Source organism: Mobula birostris, chromosome 14 (assembly GCF_030028105.1).
Source record: "Mobula birostris isolate sMobBir1 chromosome 14, sMobBir1.hap1, whole genome shotgun sequence".
NCBI classification, from domain to species: Eukaryota; Metazoa; Chordata; class Chondrichthyes; order Myliobatiformes; family Myliobatidae; genus Mobula; species Mobula birostris.
Window position 1 is genome coordinate 23,603,166 of NC_092383.1, and position 10,108 is coordinate 23,613,273.

Consider the following 10,108-nt stretch of genomic DNA (forward strand, 5'->3'; position numbering starts at 1 on the left):
TTACTTTCCCCAAGCAGTGAGGCTGATCAACACCCCCACCCAAAAACCTACTCTCCACTACCACAACTTTATCATTTCCTGTCAAAGTCACCTTATGTAGACACTCCTGCGCCTAGCATTACTTTATGGACATATAATCAACCTATATATAGAAGCTATCTTATGTACCTGTATTTATTGTGTATTTATTATTGTGTTAATTTATTGTATCAGATCTGGAGAAACAATTATTTCGCTCTCCTTTATACTTGTGTACTGGAAATGACATTGAACAATCTTGAATCTACTTCTGCTGCCACCTTCAGTGATCCTTATTTCCCAATATCCTCCAGTTTCCTCTGTACGCAACTCGCCCTGCCATTCATTCCATATGGAATTTGTTGAGTGTAAGGGTGTGAAATCAGACATATCTGGGAAAATAATTCCCACTGCAACGGAGAATCAGGAGAAGAGGGATGAACAGATTGACTTATGCATGGGCTTTGTGGGGATGTCTGGAGGGGTTTGGAAAAGCACCCTCCTACTAGGACTTTAGGCTGAAGGTGCGTCTAATACCGCAGACAGAAAATGTAATAATATGTTGAGCAAACACTTAAAAACTGTTTAGAAGATCTATTCTTTTCCCATATGATTAGTTCATCAGACATAGTGATCCCCACCTGCCCATTATAACACCAACTGTCTCATAGCTCCATTGAGCCAAATTTGATGCTGATCTCTGGTACTCTCAATGTTTATATAGTCTCCCTGCTAGTTCCACCTAGTACTAAGATTTCCAATTAGAGGCAGAAACACCTCTGCTATGATTATTCTCAACACTGGTGCCCGGCAAGGCTGCATCCACTTGCCCCCATACTCAACTCCCAATAAGAGATTCTGCTCCAACTTCATCTAAAAGTTTGTAGCTGATACCACTGTAGTAGGCCATATCTCAAATAATGAGTTGGAGTACAGGAAGGAGTCAGAGAACCTATAACACAGTGTCATAAACAACTGTTCCCTCAAAGTCAGTAAAGCAAAAAGAGCTGGTTTTTGAATTCTGGAAGGGAGATCATGCACATACTCCAGTTTAAAATCAATGGTGATGAGGTCAAAAGGGTTGAAAGCTTCAGGCTCCCTGGAGTGAACATCAGAGGGTCTTGGCTAAGAAACCTCACCAGTGCCTCTATTTCCTCAGGAGGCTGAAGAAATTCAGCATGACTCTCACCAATTTAAACAATGCACCATTGAAAGTATCCTATTTGGATGTGTAATGGCTTGGTATGGCAATTGCTCTGACTGGGACCGTAAGAAACTGCGGAGAACCGTGGACACAGCTCAGCACATCAGAAAACAGCCTCCTTACTATGAACTCTGTCTGCACTGCACCCTGCCATGGTAAGTAGCCAGCATAGTCAAAGACCCCACCTGTCCCAGAATTCCATCTTCTCCACCCCCACCCCCCACTAATTAGGCAGAAGTTACAAAACCCTGAAAGCATGTACCACCATGCTCAAGGACAGATTCTTTCCTGTTGTTTTAAGACTATTGAATAGTCCACTTGTACAATAGGATGGCCTCTTGACCTTCAATTATAAAGTACCTCTTGGGACTTGTTTTGTGATAAGTGTACAAAAGCACAACTCAGTTACTAAAACATTTACTACAGGCAAATCTTTCTCAGGTCTTCTGGAGGATCAGTTGAGCTTGCAACATCAATACTTCTCTAACACTATATAGAAACAGTACATCAGTGGGCAAAGTATTAATATGTCTACTGCCTGGCTAGTTTGTATTCCCAAACTACTTTGGTTGTGATTGCTATCACTATGGTACATTGTCTGATTTCTTTACTTTGGATTAGGTACAATAGTAAAAATCCATTACCAAAGGCAAACTGTAATATGTGGACTCCGATCTGAATCAGCATACTTGTTCCCTTCATATGACCACCACTGATCTCCTTTTTCTACCCCCCCCCCCACCTCAGAGAGGTGATATCAGTTATTTTACTGACTTTGCTATTGCTCAATACAGTGTTACCAATCATTTCTATAACCAAACTACGGTAGTTCAAAAATGTGAAGGTAATGCAAACAGGGATACATTACTTACCTGCAACCTAATAAAAGAACTCAGATGTCAGCTATATATTATATTACCAGTTATAGAGAAAACATTTATTTAGAAAAAAGTACACGATAATGTTACAAATGTGAAAAACTGCAGATACTGGAAATCCAAAGCAACACACACAAAATGCTGGAGGAACTCAGCAGGCCAGACAGCATCTATGGAAAAGAGTAAACAGTTGACATTTTGGGCTGAGACCCTTCATCCAGTCCTGATGAAGGGTCTTGGTCCAAAACACTGACTATTTCCTCTTTTCCATATATGCTGCCTGGCCTGCTGAGCTCCCCCATGCAGGCTAATGTTAAACTGAAGACCTTGACTGTTTGAACCGGCCATGTATTTCAATTTTTTTTAGTACCCTGTATTTGCAAAAGCAAAAATAAACTCAAATTATAATTCAAAGAAAAACTTTAAAAGAATAGCAACACTTGGAACAGTCCATTAAGTTTTTGAAAAGTGAATTTGTACTATTTCTCTGAAATGTCAATCTACAGAAGGATCACCACTTTCTACCTAATTGTTCAGTTCAGTTTTCCAGCTGCATGTTTAGCTTTGTTGATTAACCTGTACATAAATGAGTAAAAGAAAAGTAGATTGTCATATTCACCACTATAGTTCTCTTTTAAAATCAGTCTGTGATAGTCAACTAGAAAATAGTAAATAGCCTCAATTGTAGCGAGATAGGTGTTGGGCTTTCCTTTCTGGTTACGCCAAAAATGTGTCTTTTGTGTTCTTAGCTCAACATGAAGTAATTCTGCAAAGAGACAGAAAGTATAGGAAAACATTTATATTTTTAAAAACATCATTTACATTCTTATTATCACAAATAAAAATTTCATAGAAAACAAATCTCATTGGAATGTAATACTGAAAATAAAATTCTAAACTGATATATACATGGTCCTATCAGTTTTATGCTCTTTAATGCCAGTTCCATTAATTAAAAAACTTTATTCCCATGTTTGTACCTGGAGAGTGAAAAATGTTGGATCTTTTTGTCCAGCAAATTGAACTCATTACAGCATGGAGTAGCTGAAGATGTTGGTGTAGATGACCAAGAGACAGGAAGAAATAATTAGTTATTCTGGCAGAGTTAGTGGGGAACTCCAGTGCAGCAGAAATAACAGTACTGATTGGTTTGGCTTTATGGGATATCTTTGTAGCCTCAAGTACATCAGACAGTAGCAAATTCAATATTCTCACCATCTAGATAAAGGAGTTTCTTCTGACTGTATTTTTAAAATATTTTTTCCATTAATATAACTGAGGAAATGCAAATATGAGATTTAGTAAGATAGCAGATAGAACATGAAATGAAACTGGAAACAACTGACACCCAAACCCTGCTCCCTTTGAGCAATATGTAATGGGCTAAACATGTGCAAATCATATTATTATAGAGTTCAAAGGTACAAACTATATCTTCTGCAACTAAGTGGTTATAAAACACATCTACTTTTACTTGCTGCATTGTGAATTGCTAAAGGGGCTAATCTTCATATTAAAATTTGACAGTGCAATATATTAAAGTTGATTTTATCTGCTCCTACCTACTTTACACTTAATCCACTTTTGGTTTTCATTTGTACAGCAACAATATCAGCACAAAAATTAAATGTTCCTAAAGATCTCAAGACACTTACAGAGCAGGAAAGCAAACAGAACACAGTTCTGAGACCAAAATGTACACGAAGTTGGATGTCAAGCCAAATGCAAAGTCAAAAAAAGCCTAAAGGGTCAGGGGCATGGGAAAGGGCCATAAAAGGTTGGCAGGGTGATGTAGTAACTGGTGCTACTGCTAAACAGCTTCCTTTTCTCTAATATCTCAAAGATGCACTGGTAGGTTATTCAGGTTCTGTCAATTACCCTTTCGTGTAGGTACATGGCAGACAGTATTGAAGGGCATGTGACAGAATAAGTTGCAGAGAGATTAAGTCAGGGATGGAAGTGATAGGATTATTCTAAGATCCAGCATAGACTTGATAAATGGCCTCCTTCATTATCATTAGGAAATTTGGTGGGGTAAGCACATAGGTAAAATACACTCAATGACCACTTAATCTGGTACACCTGCTCATTAAGGCAAATATCTAATCAGCTAATCATGTGGCAGCAACTCAATGTACAAAAGCATGCAGAATTGGTCAAGAGGTTCAGACCAAACATCAGAATGGGGAAGAAACATGATCCAAGTGACTTTGACCATGGAATGATTGTTGGTGCCAGATGGGGTGGTTTGAGTATCTCAGGAACTGTTGATACCTGGGATCTTCATGTACAATCTCTAAAGTTTACAGGGAATGGTGTGAAAAACAACAAAAAAAAAAAAAAAAAATCCAATGAGCGGCAGTTCTGTGGGCAAAAATAGCCTTATTAGTGAGACAGGTCAGACAGCTAGACTGGCTCAAGCTGACAGGAAGGTGACAGTAATTCAAATAACTACATGGTATAACAGTGTTCTGCAGAAGAGCATTTTTAAATTAATAATGAACTCCAGCACCATTAAGATAACACAGTACCTTGTAATCGCTCGTCAGTAATTATTTTGTTAGTCTGATTCCAGGTGCTGTCAATAAATATCACTCTCTTCAATGGGGTCAGATTTGTCTCCACCTGTCCAGGATCCTGCTCTGTTACTAGATTTTCTCCATCCAAATTATATTCACATTTTGCACGTTTAAGTGCTGGTCCTTCACATGTAATGCACTCATTGTGACTGAGGACATTTTTGGAAGATTTTGTAGGAATAGATTTCTTGTCGGCGATGTTAGATAAGTATTTTGGGAGATCGTCAAGGGAAATAGAATTTGGACCAGGGAACACCACTACAACCTAAAATCAGAAAATGTAAGGATTAAATAAAGGGTACAAAGTAAAAAGAAAACTATAAAGCAGACCATTAAAAAGATTTCAGGTATCTAGTTGCTCCTATATGGAACTTCCTCAAGCTAGCAAGGAGCTATGGTACTGTGCAAAAGGATCTCTACAGGTTTGGCGCTGTCCTTCTGCAAATGGACTTGGTGATCCAGTCAGAATTAATGGAATTCTCACTGCTGAGAAGTACAGGCACAGGTTCTCTCATCCATCATGCAATACCATCAGCGAGGTGTCTGATCAGTCCCAGTTTCATTATACAGCAGGACAATGACCAGAAACAAATGGCTCAGGTCAAAGAACTGACTTCACTGAAAAGAGGAATAAAGAACTCTGCAAACAAATGGCATGTCCTCCATAGAGTCCTGATCTCAACACCAACGAGGCTGTCTGGGATTTCCTGGAGAAAAAGTAGCAAGCAAGACAACCAAAGTCTGCAGGAGAACTGTGATTAATTCTCCAAGATGCTTGGAACAAATAACCAGCCAATTTTCTTATAAAACTCCATAATAGTGTACCTTAGAGAATTGATGCAGTTTTAAAAGGTAAAGAGCGTCATACCAAATATTGATTTGACGCCATTGTTTTACTGTTCACTGCTCTTTATAGCAATTTTTTGATAATTATTTATTACTTCATTATTTTTGAAAGCATCTTTGCTTTACAGATTTTTTTAAAACTTGTTTGCAATGTTGCCCAGTACTGTAGGTCTCAGTCAAGATTAGACATGTTAATAAAATATCATTTACCATCTCGTTGAAAAAAAAACCTCTGTGGATAATTCAAAAAAATTTATTTAAGTAATATGATATCAAACTAGAGTTAAATAATAAAAATGTGATTGTAGATAAAAAGTTGGTACTTCTTAACTCACTTCATGGGTATTATCCTTGTACTCTGGCATGCATGGGTATGTGTAAATATTAACATCGTCCTGGGCCAACAGTTTTGCATGTACAGCTGTACTTTTACCATCAGTCTCATTGGGATGTTTGATAATATCAATCTTCAGAGGGAGCTAGATATAGAAAATATATTAACCTTTTTAACAAGACAGACATGAATCAACAGTACAAGTTAAAAAAACAAACTACCTCCAGAATTAGAAGTTTACATGCAGGTGGGAGACGATGGCGGCGCACCTGCATGTGCGCGGCCCTCCAGTGAAAAATGATATTGTATCTGTTAAATAAGGGCCGTGGACAATTCTGATTTGATGGAGAATGGACGTGAAAGCACAGAGGAACATCTGGAGAAATTTCTGAAACGCCCGTTCGCTGCTGTCATTACTGTGGTCGGGAATTTTTCGGAGGATAGGCTTCAAAATCCACGGCCTTGCCTGCTTTTGGCGACCGAGGAGGTCGAATCGTTCGGACTGAGATGGCGCTTAGTAGTCGGTGTCGGAGAGCTGATCAGACCTCGAAGTTTTTGGATGACTCAGAGTCAGATTGTGGTCGGCGTGGCAGGGAGAGTGTTCCTTCCTTCTCCCGTCTGTGAGAGATGTGGGACATTTAAAAAACTTTGAACTTTACTGTGCTCTTGGACCTCTTCATCAAGTTATGGTATTGTTACACTGTTGTAACTATACATTATAATTATGTGGTTTTGTCAGTTTTTTCAGTCTTAGTCTATCCTGTGTTTTGTGATATCACACTGGAGGAAATAATGTATCATTTCTTAATGCATGCAATACTAAATGACAACAAAAGAGGACTACTTGTCTTCATAATCTAAAAAAATTGATTTCAGTGAAATATGTAATTGAGAATCATGTAAATTAGGTTCCATAATACAAATCAAGTTGAGATGAGTTTATTGTCATATGCACAAGTACGGTGAGGTGTAGGAACAATGAAAAACTTGCTTGCAGCAGCAAAGTGTACAAGAAATGTCTTTATGAGATTTGGGTCAGACTAAGTCCTTAGTTGCCTTAAGATCACAGTGACAGATGTTCAGCAAGCTTACCTCAGGGGAAATTAAAAGTCAATTTCTAAAGTGAGATAAGGATCATGAGAACTAGGTTACTACAAGTTTTTAAATATTAATGATGCCAGCTGGGAACATCTTTATGTGTGCACAAGGTTAGTTTCAGCTTTGACTCTCATCTGCATAAGGAAAAGGAAGTCCTGATCAGTACAGTCCAGGCCCTACAATTAGCAATAAGAAGATGGTAGATTTGTTGAATAATAAAGGCTTGAATGATTAAAATTATGATAGAAAATTACTGTTCCCTTTCCATTAGCTATGATAAAAATGTTCTTTCTGTGTGAAATGCTGTGCTTGGTAATTAATGGAAAATGAATTTAAAAGTTCATCATGGTTATATTTAAAAATGATACAGCAAACTTTTTTTTTTATTACTGTGGAAATCACTGAAAAGGCCAGCATTTAATGATCTAGAGGCAACCACCCTAGCGGCTGTAGAGTCATATTTAGGCAATTAGGATAAAAATAGTAGATTTGCATTCTTGAAGGGTGCTGATGCACCAGATTGGGTTTTACAACAATCTGGTGAAGACACAGTTTACTATTTCCAAGAATAATTGGTTAAACTCTAGAATCTGAACTCATGTCACTGGAACAGTGGTCCATTTGTTAATCCAGTGAATTATCCGTCAGATGCCCATACCACCTCCCACCCCCCAAGGCACAATAGTTAGTGAATAACTTTAGTTACCAACCTTAACCTGAGGTATCTTATCAATGCTGACACCATCTACCAGAAGGTAACATGAATAGCAATAAAACATCCTTGAACTCTGGCACTTTGGACACTTAGATCGACCATTTTGTTGGAGCGTTTCTAGCACTGTCTGTGAAGCCAGTTTCAAGCCTTTCAAAAAGTCAGAGTCTTCTTGGTTACCAAGTTCACTTGACTGAACTTTCAGCTTTTCAGAACTTTCATTTTTCTTTACACGTGTGTGAAGCTCTTCTTTAACACATTCAGTATTTTCCATCCTGGGAAATGGTTATGGATTTATTTCTAGAAGGTATGAAAAGAAATATAACATTGCTCATGTATTTAAGCTTTAACAACTATTTCCTGAATATTTTAGTCTACCTTTGAAATTGCAAAATACATCCAGAGGTTACCACACATTCTGGAGCCAATAGTATGGTCACTAGCTAGGTTCTATTATTACTTATCTAGTCAGAGTCAAAATAAAAATCACCACCACAATTTTTCTTCCTGTTTATACACCAATATTCTACCCTCTGCTCCTTATTATGTCTATGCCATCCTTCGAGAACTTACCCAAAAACAAAGTCAATTTCTACATGTACACCAATGACATCACCTCCAACAGATATTGGCCATCTAAGGAAACAAATATTCAGGGATCAGGACAAACTCAGCTCTAAGGGTATGGTTTGTGGACAATATTTTCCCTTGTCCTCCTCATGCTTCAGACTACCTGTGAACACCTCTGAATAATGAATCACTGTCTCGACAGCAACGGTCTCTGCAAAATCTTTCTAATCCGTTGCCTGAGCCGGTGAGCAACATTCCCAGTCCTGAAGGCCTTTTTCAACCAACTTAAGATGGAAACCTCACATCACCTGCACAACTGATGTCAAACTCTCCAAGAAATTACTTTGTGATTCTTCACAGCACGTAGCTTTCAGGAGGGCAGTTGAAATGCTTCAAGGTTATTATTAAAGTTTCATTTAAAAGATGCACTATTTTCATCAACACAAAGGCACAGGATGGTTACAGGACAGCTTTATAAAACACTGGTTTGGTCACAGATGGAGTACTGTGTGCACTTCTCCTAACCCTGCCAAATTATAGGTTTATACAGGACAGGGTTGCAGATGCATTTATCAGGATGTTGGATAGACTGAATAGGGTTGGTTTAGAGCAGAAGAGACTAGAGATGGGTGAAACTGAAGTTTAAAAGATGATATAAACTGGGTAGATATTTAGAAAGCTTTCACCTTAACAGAGGCCTAAAAAGCTGTAGGATATGGGTTTAGGGGGAAGGGGTAAAAGGTTTAGAGGGGATCTGAAGTTTCATTTTGCTTAGGAGGGGATGTAGGGATATTTGGAATCTGGAACCCACTACCTGAATGAATGAAAGTGGCAGGTTTTGCTTACAACATTTAAGAGGTTCTGAGATGAGTACTGTACTTGAATTGTGAAGGCATAGAAGATGACAGACCAAGTGCTGACAGATGAGCGGTATGGACACGGTGGGCCAAAGATTGTATGATTTTAAGATTCACGGAAATCATTGACCCATGAATGCTCAAATATCGAGAAGGCACATCCAAGGACACCGTGTATCTTGATTCTGTTCGGGTGCAAGAAGAACAATGAGAATGAAATATACAGCTCACTGTTAAATCCTCCAGTCCCATCTGTGGCAGTAGACCACACATAGACCTCTGCACCTAATTTTAAACCCCAGAACTAGAATAGAATAAGTCTTCTCTATACCAATGCCTAAAAAGTCTGTTTCATACCAATAGATGGGGTGGTGCATTTTAATACAGAGAACAGGCGTTTCTTCTACCTATCAGCAGACAAACCCAATAACCTACACGTGGATTGTTAGAACAACAAATTACACAACGGTGCGTTTTCAACCCAACCTACAACGCGATGACAGATAACACATGATAATACTAATATTTTATTACCCGCAGTCCGTGTAAAGTTTTTGATAGCTATAATGTGCTATATGGAGAGACTCATACTCTTGGCAATACTGCACCAGAATATGGTGGGTCACGCATCGACCTCTACAGCCGCTTGAAGACCCTCCAATAGACACCCACTATTAGGAAAACATCATATTGAACTCGAGTGGTCACAGTGCCACTACTATATACAAAATGAAATAAAATGAACCGAACTTGAATCCCCCTTCGCGAAATGTTGCATCATACTCAGGCCTTTCCTCTCTGGCGTCGTTATCCTTCTCAGTTCCAAAACAAAAACATGGCTCAGAGCAAGTTAACTTTTCTTTTTTTAACCGCAGTTTTCTCTACACAATAATGTACAGCCACTGCAATTCAGCGAAACGCTCGCAGTTCTCTTTCTTTCAGGTTAGACCCCTTTATTGGGTCAGAACGACTGTTGTGATAACGCTGCGGCGGACGAAAAACGAGGGTGCAC

At 38.6% G+C, this 10,108-nt stretch overlaps 1 protein-coding gene across 3 annotated transcripts; it reads right to left on the reverse strand.

The window, feature by feature from the left end:
• Nucleotides 1-2,132: 2,132 nt before the first annotated feature.
• On the reverse strand, nucleotides 2,133-10,095 carry dtwd1 (DTW domain containing 1). 3 transcript variants are annotated; one of them, XM_072278237.1, is made up of 5 exons: nucleotides 9,880-10,095; nucleotides 7,668-7,969; nucleotides 5,861-6,004; nucleotides 4,632-4,944; nucleotides 2,133-2,866 (listed from the first exon to the last, which is right to left on the reverse strand). In XM_072278237.1, the coding sequence occupies exons 2-5, from the start codon at nucleotides 7,941-7,943 to the stop codon at nucleotides 2,634-2,636; spliced, it is 966 nt and encodes a 321-aa protein (XP_072134338.1). In that variant the 5' UTR covers nucleotides 7,944-7,969; nucleotides 9,880-10,095; the 3' UTR covers nucleotides 2,133-2,633. The 3 variants fall into 3 exon arrangements, with proteins under 3 accessions (XP_072134338.1, XP_072134336.1, XP_072134339.1); XM_072278235.1 differs by having other exon boundaries at nucleotides 9,847-10,095; XM_072278238.1 differs by lacking the exon at nucleotides 9,880-10,095 and adding an exon at nucleotides 8,243-9,817.
• Nucleotides 10,096-10,108: the final 13 nt, after the last annotated feature.